This window comes from Echinops telfairi, unplaced genomic scaffold, assembly GCF_000313985.2.
Source record: "Echinops telfairi isolate 266 unplaced genomic scaffold, ASM31398v2 ScPeMD7_2010;HRSCAF=2546, whole genome shotgun sequence".
Classification (NCBI taxonomy): domain Eukaryota; kingdom Metazoa; phylum Chordata; class Mammalia; order Afrosoricida; family Tenrecidae; genus Echinops; species Echinops telfairi.
Genome location: NW_022105908.1, coordinates 21,552,183 through 21,565,008, shown reverse-complemented (window position 1 = coordinate 21,565,008; position 12,826 = coordinate 21,552,183). Strand labels below are relative to the sequence as shown.

General features: G+C 59.0%; 3 protein-coding genes across 7 annotated transcripts in view; 1 reads left to right on the top strand and 2 right to left on the bottom strand.

Moving 5' to 3' along the window:
• Positions 1-5,635: 5,635 nt before the first annotated feature.
• CHRNE (cholinergic receptor nicotinic epsilon subunit) lies at positions 5,636-10,078 on the top strand. The gene is made up of 12 exons (XM_004716174.2): positions 5,636-5,681; positions 5,985-6,127; positions 6,236-6,280; positions 6,427-6,536; positions 6,625-6,780; positions 7,015-7,115; positions 7,470-7,670; positions 7,751-7,865; positions 9,170-9,284; positions 9,357-9,543; positions 9,621-9,727; positions 9,816-10,078. The coding sequence occupies exons 1-12, from the start codon at positions 5,636-5,638 to the stop codon at positions 9,969-9,971; spliced, it is 1,482 nt and encodes a 493-aa protein (XP_004716231.1). The 3' UTR covers positions 9,972-10,078.
• On the bottom strand, positions 8,031-8,973 carry CUNH17orf107 (chromosome unknown C17orf107 homolog). The gene is made up of 4 exons (XM_013008174.1): positions 8,908-8,973; positions 8,564-8,776; positions 8,210-8,482; positions 8,031-8,129 (listed from the first exon to the last, which is right to left on the bottom strand). The coding sequence occupies exons 1-4, from the start codon at positions 8,971-8,973 to the stop codon at positions 8,031-8,033; spliced, it is 651 nt and encodes a 216-aa protein (XP_012863628.1).
• A 396-nt stretch (positions 10,079-10,474) lies between the features above and the next one.
• MINK1 (misshapen like kinase 1) overlaps positions 10,475-12,826 on the bottom strand; it is a 60,225-nt gene continuing 57,873 nt past the window's right edge. For all 5 annotated transcript variants that reach the window (XM_045293499.1, XM_045293498.1, XM_030886480.2 and 2 more), the window contains 6 exons: positions 12,576-12,710; positions 12,329-12,429; positions 12,100-12,249; positions 11,861-12,020; positions 11,605-11,744; positions 10,475-11,342 (listed from right to left, as the gene is read on the bottom strand). In XM_045293499.1, coding sequence (XP_045149434.1) covers positions 11,259-11,342; positions 11,605-11,744; positions 11,861-12,020; positions 12,100-12,249; positions 12,329-12,429; positions 12,576-12,710 — 770 coding nt within the window. In that variant the 3' untranslated portion in view covers positions 10,475-11,258. The remainder of the gene's footprint in view (positions 11,343-11,604; positions 11,745-11,860; positions 12,021-12,099; positions 12,250-12,328; positions 12,430-12,575; positions 12,711-12,826) is intronic.

The following is a 12,826-nucleotide window of genomic DNA, read 5'->3' as shown; positions in this document are numbered from 1 at the left end:
GGAAGGTGAGCATCATAGAATGCCAATTTAATAGAAGAAAGTATTCTTGCGTTGAGGCCCAATGTCCTTCATGCATTGCTCTTTTAGTATCTTTCCTTATGAAACTTTTTTTTTTTTGCTGCTTTATACTAGTTATCTTTTTAAATCCTTACGTTTTTAAGCCAAGTGTTGCTTGGTTGTTAGCTGTCCTCACCTCAAGTTGGCTGTGATCCAGGGTGAACAAGGAAACTAAGCGCTCCCCTGACCCTGGGTCATCCGCACGTCTGTTCTTACACTTGGGCCCCTGTTTGCAGCCACTGTGTCCATCCACCTCGTTGATGGTCGCCTTCTTTTTCATTGGCCCTCACGCTACCAAGCACGAAGTCCATCTCCAGGGACGGGGCCCTCCTGATAATATGTCCGAAGTCTTTCAGATAACTCTCGCCAATCTTGTTTCTAAGGAGCATTCTGAATCTACTTCTTGCAACACAGCTGTGTACTACCAGCCGTCCACAGTACGTTTAATATATATCTCCATAAACCACCTCAAAGGCATCCCTTCTTCTTTGGTTGACCTCATTCAAACGCCTGTGATAATTGAGACGACCAAGACTTGGATCAGGCTTCTCTTTAATCTCCAAAGTCACATCGTTGCTCTTCAGGAGATCTGTTGCAGTCGGTTGAGCCTTACGCCAAGATTGAGTCAAGGAAGGGGGCGGGTTACTGGGGAGGCGCTGAGGCAACTCATTCAAGCACGGGCAGCGCTGAGCAGCCAGCCTGCAGTCAGAGGTGAGCACAGCTGGGCCTCGGGACGTCTTGGACTCCAGCCTGGGCAGCTGCTGACTCTTCCTGTCTTTGCTTGCCTTTGTGTGCCGACTGCGCTGCCTCTGTGTCCACGTAAGGGACCAGGAATGCAGGTGGCTGCCTCCGCATCTCCATTCCTTCTTCTTGCGCCCACGACAAAGAAAGGCCCCGTTTCTGGAGCTTCTACTGGACAAAAATCCTGGGGAGGGATTGGCTTGGCCAGGTGTGGGTCAGGGGTCTTCTCCTGGACCAATCAACTCTAGCCGGAAGACCGCCTCTCTTTAGAGATCGGGCTTAGCAGATCCTGTATGGTCACAGTTGGAGAAGGCGACCATTTCTCAGAAGGAAGGGTGGGGAGATGCGAAGGCACTCATTCCTTCCTTTATGTTTCCCACTTGCTCGACACATACCTATCGAGCATCTATGATGTGGATATGATATCCCTGAGTGTCAAAATGGTTAAGTAAAAAAAAATTAAAAGGCTAAGTGCTCAGCTAGTAATGGTGAAGGTTACCCGTTTGAATCCACCCAGAGGTGCCTTGTATGAAGGCCTGCGGATTTGCTCCTTAAAGATCAGCCACCGACAAACCTCGAACTCAGTGCCTTCAAGTGAATTCTGACTCTCGTGACTCTATAGGGCAGGGTAGGACTGCCCCTGTGGGTTTCTGAGGCTGTCCCTCCGTGTCGGAGCAGATGGCTTCGTCTTTCTCCTGGGGATCAGCTGGAGGATTTGAACTCCCAACCTCACTGTGGGTCAGGCTCTGGGCCGCGCTCCTTAACACACAGCAAAGCCGCCAGCTCTCAGTAGGCTCTGGTTCCAATCATGTCTCCTCTGGAAATCGACGTGGGCTATCCCGTGTAGTCCAGGCTCGGCCAAAGCGCCTCCCCTATTCGCCCAAGAAGGCAGGCGTGCTTTCTGTCGTGTGCAGACAGGCTTCACATGAGGGCACTTTGGGGCCATTTTCACTGTGAGGGCACCAGTGGCTGAAACACAAAGGGCTGGCAGGAAGGGCCGCCTGGGGCAGCTGCAGCTGTGGGGAGATGGGCGCCAAGAGCTGGTAGGTGAAGGGCGTGGCTTCCTGTTGGGCCGCAGAGATCTGTGGGTCTGGCTCCCGTCAGCCCAGGAATTCCCAGGCACTGAATGGTTGGTTGGGCAGCCCACTAAGGTTCTATGGAATGTGAATGATAAAAATACAAAACCCGGGCTCCACTCACAGGCCTGGCAGGAAGTCTCAGGCCCTCCGCTGCGCAGTCCTGCCAGTGGAGAAGAGGCTGCTCTGCTCGCAGCTCTGTGCGGCCCAGCGCCCTGGGAGGGGATTGTTGGGGGGCGGGGGCTGGGACCCCGCTGGGGGACTCTCCTAGGAGTGTTCTTCTGTGGGGGTTTCGCAAGAGAAACACATGGGTTTCACTCACTGCAGCAAGACCTTCGCCAGCAGGGGTCTCCCCAGCAAGAGAGATGCTCTGTGTGGGGTGCGATGGATGGGAGGGGCCAGGCTGTAGTAGGTGGCTTTGAGGATCAAAAGATAGGGATTGGAAATCCCGCTCCTCGTGGTGGTTATGCTAACCCTGTCCTATAGGGTCACTATGAATCGGAATCGGCTCCGTGGCAGTTTTCTCTTCCTCCTCTCCCGGAGAGGCAGACTGTTGGTCCCAAGAGTGTCATGGTTACCCACTGGGCTGCTAACCACAAGGTCAGCTGTTCAAACATCACCAGCCGCTCCGAGGGAGGACTTTCTACTCCTAAAAGAGTCGCAGTCTCAGAAACCCCCAGGGCCAGTTCTACTAGGTCCTACAGGGCCGCTAGGCGTCGGAATCAACCTGATGAAAGGAAGCCTGGTTATGTGTTGGACTGCTAGTCGCAAGGTTAGCAGTTCAAATCCACTAGCCGCCCCGAAGGAGAACGATGATGCTGCCTGCTCCTGTACGGTTTACAGTGCAGGACCCAAAGGGGCAGTTCTATTCGGCCCTAGGGCGTCCCGAGTAGACTGACTTGATGGAATTGTTCAGTAGTGGTAGCACACCTTCCCTGTGGAGGCCCGGGTTCTGTTCTCGGCCCACACACCTCCAGTGCAGCCGTCAACCGTCTGGCGGTGGAGGCTTGTATGTTGCTAGGATGCTGCACAGGGTTCCATGAAGCTTCCAGACAAAGACTGAGCAGGCAGAAGAAAGGCCTGGTGATCGCGTTCTGATCACTCTCTGCCAGGAAAGCCCCCCGGGGCACAGCTCCACTCTGACACGTGTGGAGTCGCCGTGGGTTGGATTCAACTTGAGAGCAACTGGTTTTACGAGGAAACAGAAGCTACATGGTAGACAGTGGGGCAGACAGAGCTGGTGGGTCATCCGATGGAGGGGAGCCGGCTGGGACCAGTCCCAGTCCATACGCAAACCTCTGTATGGTAAGCCCACCGTAAACCTCGCTTGTCTTAAGACCGTCAAGAGGCTCTGCTTCTTTGAATTCAACCTACAGCTTCCACAGCTGATGGGAGGGGTTTCAGCCTTTTGACCGGTCTGGTATCACTACCACAAAGTGAGCAGTTCAAAACCACCAGTCTCTCTGAGGCAGAAAGATCAGGTTGTGAAAACCTACTTAGGGTCACCATGCATCAGAATGAACTTGGTGGTTCTGGGTTTGGTTGCTCACACTGTTTATAGGTCTCCGTCACTCACAATCATTCCCTGAAAATGTCACTCATTGTCTCTGGGCCTGTGCAAGGACCTTGTAGGTTTCCATTCGTGTCTGCAGGAATACAGGCGTTCAGAAAGACCGCTGGAGGCCTGCCGGGGCGAACCCAGAAGATGGGAATAAACAGCAGCAGTGGATCCACACACGTCGGCTCTGTGCAAAGGGGAGCTGGTCCTGTGGGCTCTTGCCCAGCGCCGAAGCCGGGAAATGGAGGCGAGAGGCAGTTGGTGGTGGGAGGGAGAGAGGCTGCCAGCTTGTGTGGGAAATGGATAAGGCATGTGGGGTTCGGTGTCTTCCCCGGCCCCCCCCCCCACTCCATTAGTAGCCCCTACAGGACAAGGTAGAACTGCCCTGTGGGTTGCCAAGACTGTAACTCTCTATAGGAGTTGAAAACCTCATCTTCCTCCCTCGGAGAGCTGGTGGTTTCAAACTGCTGACCTGGATGTTACCAGTCCAACTCTTGACCCACTACGCTCCGTGTCACCGAGTGGACGCCGACTCGTAGCCACCCCCCTGTGGGCTTCCAAGACTGGAGCTGTTGACAGGAGCAGAGAGCCCAGTCTCTCTCCTGCGGAGCAGCGGGTGGTTTCCAACTGCCCACCATGGGCGTCACAGCCCCACGGGTAATCTCGACACCACCGGGGCTCCCAGCGAAGGTTATAGGAGGCCTCCTGGGGGGCGGGGGGACTCAATTAAATGGCAGGCGTGAAAGAGTTTTCAGAAGTGTATTCAGGTGCATATGATCAATATAGTGATGGATTGCTTCATAAGCCTGGTGCGTGATGACTGCCAGTCTCCTTGGGTGACCTTGGACCTCAGCCTTCCATACCTTCATCGCTTTTCTGGATTGGAGGGAGCAGCAAAGGCACAGAAAGTGCTTAGCCTGACATCTTCTACGCCATCTTCTTAAAAACACATCTTCCCCACGTTGCCACCTCTTCCAGGCTTCCCGGTGGCATAGTGGGCCATGAGGTGGACTGCCAACTGCAAGGTCCACGGTTCGAAACCACCAGCTGCTCCACGGGAGAAAGATGGGGCTTTCTACTCCCGAAAAGAGTTCGTCTCCGAAACCCACAGAGGCACATTTCTACGCTGGCCTATAGAGTCACTGTGAGTGGGCATCATGGCAGTGAGGATTTTGTTGTTGTTTGGGGGCGGGGCGGGGCAGAGGGGAGGGAAACAGCACTATCACCGAGGGGAATTTCTCTCTGGCTGGTGTCCACGCCCACCCACCATGGAAAAGCCTTGAGGCCTGGGAATGAGATCGTGGAGAGCCTGTGGACCCTGAAATGGAACATGGTTTCCTTCGCTGTTACTGCAGGCGAATTCCCTATGACTGTCTGTCTCAAACCCCCCAAGCACATTGCCAGTGTTTGGGGGGGTCAGTGAATACTGACTCACAGGGGGGAACCCATGGCCTGGAGTAGAGCAGCCCCGGAGGGTTCAGGCTTGGAATCTTTACAGAAGTGACCGCGGCATCTTTCTCCTGAGGGGTGGCTGGTGGCTTCCAACCCCTGACCACTGAGGGGCCAGAGGAGCACTTTAGCAGTGTGCCACCAGGGCTCCCTGCCTGGCTCATCACCAGGGGATTGAGGGAGTCTGTTTTCCTCACCACTAAGCCATGAGGGCGGGTTTACCCTGTTCCCCGTGGCTGCTAGTGGAGATGGGGTTCGTCTTCACAGGAGACTGCTTCCGGCCAGCAGGAACTGCACCAGCGCCCCCCTTGGCAGGGTTGTGAGAGGTGATGATGTGTATTCTACATGGCTGAGGGGTGTGTCATGTCCTTAGATGTCCTCACCGGGCCAAGTCACCCACAAAGGACACCAGCTCATGTTAGCAGAGTCCCTCCACCCCACTCCCTACTATCAGGCATGTAGATCCCGGTGATATTAAAGGATTCGTCCACCTGCATTGGGCTGTGAGAGGTTCAGGTCTGCAGCTGGGGTTCTGGCTGGGTACCAAGCAAAGGATGCTGGGACAGGGGTTAGTCAGAGAACAGGATGGGGCAGCTGCCTCAGAAAGCAGCCAAGACAGATGGTCCCTGGCTGCAGGAAGGATGGGAAGAGTATTAGGTGACAGTCCCCGAACCCAGTCCGGAACTAACACCCCCCTCTTCTCACACGCATACAGCTTTCAGAGCTCAGAATAACCCGAGTACCAGGCAGCAGGATGGCAGGGGCCCTGCTTGGTGCCCTGTTCCTTTTGGGGCTCCTAGGTATGGTATGGGGTGGGGGCAGGTATGGTATGGGGGAAGCAGGTGTCGAGAGATGAGAAGCATTTGGACACATAGGGAGAATCGACAAAAGAAACGCGGGCAGAGATGGAAACCAAGACAAAACGAGCGGCAATGTTCGGTCCCCAGGCAGAATATTCTTGATTTGGATGCCAGACACCGAAAGCCAGCCTCCGCTGTGGCAGCGAGCACCGCCAGAGGGCAGACATGCAGACCCAGAGGGCAGAGAGGGAGGCCCTGCGCCCTGGTCATCCCTCTGCCCTCTCTTCTCAACCCCATCCACAGGCAGAGGTGAGGAGAAGAATGAGGAGGTACGTCTCTATCACCATCTCTTCAAGAACTATGACCCCCAAGCCCGACCAGTGAGGAGGCCGGAGGACACAGTCACCATCTCCATCAAGGTCACCCTGACCAACCTCATCTCCCTGGTAAGGCACCCCTCAACTCATCCCTGAGCCCCAAGCCACACTTCTTGTCCCGAGCTCACCTCTGGCCGCGAGATCCCACGTGGAGGGGTCTCAATCTCCTGTCCACAGAACGAGAAAGAGGAGACTCTCACGTCCAGCGTCTGGATTGTAATCGTGAGTCAAAGGCAGGGAAGCATGAGAGTGTGCGTGTGTATGTGTCTTGCCCAGGGCCCTCCGTGGGTTTGTAGTTAGTGTGCGTGTGCGTGGCGGCGGGGAGGGTGACCCGCAGGACAGATGTCCTTCCATCCCCCCACCCTTAGAACTGGCAGGACTACCGGCTCAACTACAGCAAGGAGGACTTTGGGGGCATACAAACCCTGCGTGTCCCCTCGGAATTCGTGTGGCTGCCAGATATTGTGCTGGAAAACAAGTGAGGGCCGGGCCTAAACCCGGGCGGGGTGGGGCGGAGCCTCCACGGTGGTTCAGGCCAGGGCCAAAAGCTCCCTTCGGACCCGCAGTATTGACGGCCAGTTTGGCGTGGCCTACCACGCGAACGTACTGATCGATGAGGGTGGTCAAGTGAGGTGGTTGCCGCCGGCCATCTACCGCAGCGCCTGCGCCGTGGAGGTCACCTACTTCCCCTTCGACTGGCAGAATTGCTCCCTCATTTTCCGGTGGGAACAGTTACTAAGGGGCCCGGGAGCCACGGGGACAGGGATGTGGAACCACTGGGTGGGGCACCCCCAGCAGGGTACGCAGTGGGGTAGGGGTGGGGGCCGGGCGCGGGCAACAGCGCTGCGGAGCGAGGCGGGCTTCGGGGAGAGGGTGGAGCCTTGTCTGGGGGTGGGTGGCCCGCTCCCGCGTGGGTGGTCCGAGTTTCCCTGGTGGGAGTCAGACTCTGGCTGCAGTTCTCAGACGTACAGTGCCCAAGAGGTGGCGTTCATCTTTGCGCTCGATGATGCTGGCGAGGCCATCAACAAGTTCGAAATTGACACTGAGGATTATACTGGTGAAGCCCCCTTCCTGCTCCGAAACGCCCGCTTCCTGATGGGGTCCACAGAGGGGGCTTTTCCGAGTGGGACCGTCCCAGACCACCCATGCTGGGGAGGGGCACTGGCAACGGATTCGCCTCAAATCCTTCTCAACTGTCAGTCTGGTCCTGCCATCTCCTGTGGGGCCTTTCCTTAACTTAACCCTTTTCTGCACGAGGGGCCCCCATCCTGCTGGCCCACGGCCCAAGCAGCCTAGGCCACCTGCTTAGTTCACCCCAGTCCAGACCCAGCCTCACCCTTGGTTCCCCGGGTCCAGTGGGCAGTTCAGGGCCCTCCACTCCCAAGGCGAACTAGCCACGTGCTCTCTGCAGAGAATGGCGAGTGGGCGATCGACTACTGCCCAGGGGTGATCCGCGGCCAGGATGGAAGCGCAGCTGACGCCCAGAGAGCTGCCGACGTCATCTACACGCTCATCATTCGCCGGAAGCCGCTCTTCTACGTCATTAACATCATTGTGCCCTGCGTGCTCATCTCAGGCCTAGTCCTGCTCGCCTACTTCCTGCCCGCGCAGGGTAAGGAGTCACCCCAACTCCAAACCCCGGGCCCCTCCTGGGGCGCTGGGCCCGCTCTCACCAGGCGGCGCCCCCTCCAGCCGGCGGCCAGAAATGCACCGTCTCTATCAACGTCCTGCTGGCCCAGACGGTTTTCCTGTTCCTGATTGCCCAGAAAATCCCAGAGACCTCTCTGAGCGTGCCACTGCTGGGCAGGTGCGTGCAGACGGCGCCCCACCTCCACCTCACCCGCCCAGTGACCACGTGGGGACTGGCCGGTGCAGAGGGCGGAGCTAGGAAGGGACCCATGGGCGGAGTCGAGAGAGGCACGGTCCGGGAAGGGGCTCTGGGAGCTCTGGCGGTCTGGCGGCGTTCTGGGCTTTATTTGCACTGGAGTTGGGGCTGGAAGAGCGGAGGCACCTCCAGGCCCGTGTCCTCTGCGCTGCTGCTAGTCGCCACCTTGAGGTCTCCCGAGTATCTCTGTTGGAGAACGGTCCCTAGAGCTCAGCTATCCCCAGCGACGCTGTCTCGAGCCCGCCCCGCCCCTGTCGCACACTCACCAGTCCCTCCGGGGGTCCCAGGCCCAGCTGGCGCTGCCATTGTTGCAGAAAGGAGGCGGACCCCTGCAGACCCCGTCCAGACAGGCATAACCAGGCCACCTGGAGGAGGAGCCGGGCGCTCGCGCCCATCACAGCCCCCGCTTGTCCAGCCCCCTGCCCCGCGGCCTGGGCGACCCGGGTCAGCGCTCGACCCGGATCTCCGGCGGCTGAGGCTGGGCCCCGGCTGCAGTGATCGCCGTCTCCTCGCCGCCGCTGCAGCCACAGGGCTGAGATCTGCGGTGGGGGTGCTGGCATTAGTAGGGGGGCAAAGGTGCCTGCTTCCCGCTGCCCTACTCTCCTCCCTCTGTGCCCCACCTCCATCAAGGTGGCGCCGAAACGCAGGAAGCTGGCCACAGCTTCTCTGACCACCAGCCTGAGGGTGGGCTCTAGGGCGGGGGCGTTCCCGGGCCCTGGGGGCTCTGGCGGCTGCTCCAGAGTCTTCAGCTCTTCGAATCTCTGCTCCAGATATTCACGGGCTGCAGTCAGGGCGAGGTCCAGGGAAGAGAGGAGCGGGGACTGGAGAGCCACCTGGAGGAGGGGCAGGGACAGTAGGGCCATCGGGCCCATAGTGCATGGGTCAAAGGGGCGGGGGCACTGGAGACCTGCCCAGAGGGTCTCCAAGTGTCCCCCCCTGGGCAGGGCCGTTGGGCTCGCCTCACCTCGGTGGAGCTGTGGAAGTGGTAGACCCATAGCAGGGTGTCCAGGGAGCTGGGTGCCCCCTTCATGGCGCCCCAGGTGGGAGAGCAGGACCCAGAAGCATCTGGGGCCCCTAGGGGACGTAGCCCCTTTCTCTGCACTGGGATGTTTGTGAGGTCAGAGAACAAGCGGCACCCTCTGGGGCAGGAGAGTGAAGAGGCTCTGACGTCATACAGGCCAGGGGAGCTGTGACGTCATGCACCCCCCCCACCCCGGGCTCTTCAGGTACCTAATGTTTGTCATGGTGGTCGCCACACTCATTGTCATGAATTGCGTCATCGTACTCAACGTGTCCTTGAGGACGCCCACCACGCACACCATGTCCCCGCGGCTGCGCCACGTAAGCATCAGGTGGTCACCCCGGGGGTGGGAAGTGAGGTTGTGAGCTCACTCCGCCCTGGCCCCGCCCTAGGTTTTACTGGAACTGCTCCCCCGCCTCCTGGGCTCCGGGGCGCCCCCCGAAGCTCCCCAGGCTGCCTCACCCCCGAGGCGGGCATCCTCTGTGGGCATACTGCTCCGAGCCGAGGAGCTGATTCTCAAAAAGCCTCGGAGCGAACTGGTGTTTGAAGGGCAGCGGCACCGCCACGGGGCCCGGACCGGTGAGCGATGGGGTCAGGGCAGCAAGGTGCCTGCCACAGGGTGGTCCCAGGTAACATCCTCTGTTGTCCCCCACCAGCTGCGCTTTGCCAAAACCTGGGCGCAGCTGCTCCTGAGGTGCGCTGCTGTGTGGATGCTGTGAACTTCATGGCTGAGAGCACAAGAGACCAGGAGGCCAGTGGCGAGGTGGGCCACGGGGGAGGTCCAGCTTCCTGTGCCACTGGCGGGCGCAGCACCCCCATGTCACCTGTGCTTGCACCCACCCCTTTCTCAGGAGGTGTCCACCTGGGTGCGCATGGGAAAGGCCCTCGACTATATCTGCTTCTGGGCTGCACTGGTACTCTTCAGCCTGGGCTCCGGCCTCATCTTCCTCGGGGGCTTCCTCAACCATGTGCCCGCCCTGCCTTTTCCCCCGTGCCTGCAGGCCTGAGCCCGCCCTGCCTGCCACCAAGAGAAGCTGGTTTTGGACAAGTTAAATTGTTGTTTGTAAAAGACCACCGCCACTGCGGAGAATAAAATAAACCCGCATCTGAATTCTCTGGGGCTGTGTGTACCTTTGTGCAGGCCGAGCAGGCCGGGGAGAGGGCGCAGCCTCGGGGACTTCCCAGCTTCCCTAGGACACCAGCCCCTCAAGCCTCTGGCCTCTCCATCCACTTGCCTGCTGAGCTGTGAGACCCCACCCCGGGCCGGTGTGCACACCACACCAGGCAGCTCGGCTCATTGATCAGACCCTCAGGGTGGGCTCCCCTAGTCTTCAGGGTTAAGGTTGAGGATGGCCCCTCGATGAGTCATTTATCCTTAGCTCCCCTCATCCTACCACCACACACAACATTCTCAGCATACTCTGTTTGTCCCCCCCATGCTCCCATACCTACATGCCAACCCCAGCCAGTGCCAGGATCAGGAACGAGCCAAAGAAAACGGAGCTGGAAGTGGTGGGAGCTGGTTGAATTGTCTTTATTAACAAACGGGATGTCCAAGGCCACTACATTGAGGGGGGGAAGGCAGGGAAGGGGCTACTTGCTGCTCACACTATATACAGATAGATGCAAGCAAGGGGGTCTGGGGGCCAGAGCTCCCTGCTCCCTCCCACCACCAAGGAAGGGCAGAGGCCAGAAAAGGAGAAGGGAGGCTGGAAAGGGAGGAATGTTTTGGCTGGGGGTGGAGGGTCCCCCCTCCATTCCCTGGGGCTTGGGGGGAGGGGAAATCATTAAAGTGCTTTCAGAAAATGAGGAGATGGTCCCTGCCCCTGCCTGGAGTGGCTGGTGACCCCCATAAAACCTAGGGCCCAATGACCCCCCCCAGGGTCTGGTACATTCAAGGGGGGAGCCGGCTCCCCTGTCGTGCAAATGAAGGGCTGGGGGCCCTGCCCAGTCAGCAGCAGTGGGAAGGGGTCTGAACCCAAGCACTCTCCTCTTGAGTGGAGGAAAGCGGGGAGGGCTGGGCCCACTCAAATGCCTGGTAGGGGGGAGCTGTGCTTGTGCCCAGAAGTTGGGGACAGACACAGTTTGAGGGAGAAGGTATTGGGGGGTGGTGGTGGTAGAGATGGTCACGTGATCACAAAAGCATCAGGGATCAGAGGTCACGTTCCCAGCAGGCTCCAGTGGATCAAACCAGTAAAAGCAAAAGCCCAGGGAGGGGAGAGAGGGGCGGACTGGGAAGCCTGGCTGTTGGGGGCGGGCTGGGTCCAGTCGGGGCAGCCCCAGCCCAGGGCCTGTCACCAGTTCATGATGCAGTTACGGTTCAGAGTCATGAAGTAAACTTGGCTGCTGCCCCCGGAGCGAACGGAGGCAAAAAATACCTGGGGGGGGGGGGGCGTGTAGAAAAAGAGGTCACTGGGGGCTGGGGTCTCCCATAACTGGGAGAGGAAAAGGGAGAGAGGCTGAAAGAGAAAGAGCGAGCCTGCAGCATTAATTTCTGAGTGCGCTGCCCCATCCTCACAGAGAGGCAGAAATATTTCAGGAAGACCCAACCATCCTGCATGCCCCTCCCTAGGCCCTCCCCCCGACCCTGCACCACGGGGGTTGGGTCTGGGGGCCCTGGGGAGGGGTGGGGAGCCTCACCTTGTCATTGCGCTCACACAGGAACTTGAGCCTCTGGGCTCGCTTGTGCATGAAGACGCCGTCCAGGTGGCCGGTCTCCACTGAGCGGATCTCGATGGCTTTCTCACCCCAACCCATGATCTGGTTGGAGCAGATGTAGGCTGGGGGAGGGAGGAGCAGAGGGAAGAGTGAGGAGGCTACCGGCCAGGCTGGCCCCCAGGCCACACTCCAGGGCCGCTTGGCGATGTGCGGCTTGGCGGGCAGGCCCCTCACTCACCCACGGAGGTGGGCATCTCTCCCCACTGCAGCACCACATCCTTGATGATGCGCCCATACGTGTTGACGTACACGCCCTCGTCCTCGTAGCACAGCAGCATCTCCATGCCATCGGTGTTGGGGAGGAAGATGATGGCGTGCGGGGTGATCTGGCTCTGGATCTGGGAGAGAAGGGGCGCTGGGGTGCCTGGGTCTGGTGCCAGACGGGGGTGGTGCCAGACGGCCCCACCCCACACTCACATGGACAGGGATGTAGATGTCGTAGCTGTTCCCCGAGTCAACATCCACCGCATGGAAGCCAGCGCTGGAGCCGTAGATGACCTTGAGTCGCTGTCCCTCCTCCACTGTCAGGTCAACCAGCAGAGGGCGGTGTGGGAGGTCAGCAAAGGACTGGGGGAGAGAAACGTGCTGAGTGCACAGAGGAGCCAGCCACCCTGGGCCAGCGTGAGGCGGCTAAGCCTGGGATTACCTTGAAGGCCATGAATTTGTGGTAAGGTTTGGGGGCCCACGCATACACCTCCACGGAGCTCTTCAGGGCAATGACCAGGAACTTGATGCGCTCGTATTTCACTGCGGGCAGGGAAGAGCAAGGAGGTGGCCACCCCTCAGTCCCCAACCCGAAGCCCAGGGCCCCACTCTCCGTGGCTTTCTTAGCCATGGAGCCCCCTCCCCACCCCCGCTTCTCTCTACCCATAAGCCACCAGCCCTGCCCTCACCGACACGATAGTGCCCACAGCCCTCCATGTCCCCCACGGTGGTCCAGCCCTGCTTCTTCTCCACTTCTGGGTCATTGTGCAGAATCTTGTTCCGCAGCCACGACAGGTAGTACACTCGCAGCTTGTTCCTCTTCCCTGCAGGACATATGCGTGCACACTCGCCACCCGCCTGACCCCGCTGGCCACCTCTGGGCTGGCTCCCTGCCCTCCTCCCCACTGCATGAGGCAAGAGAGCAGCGGCAGCGCCCCCC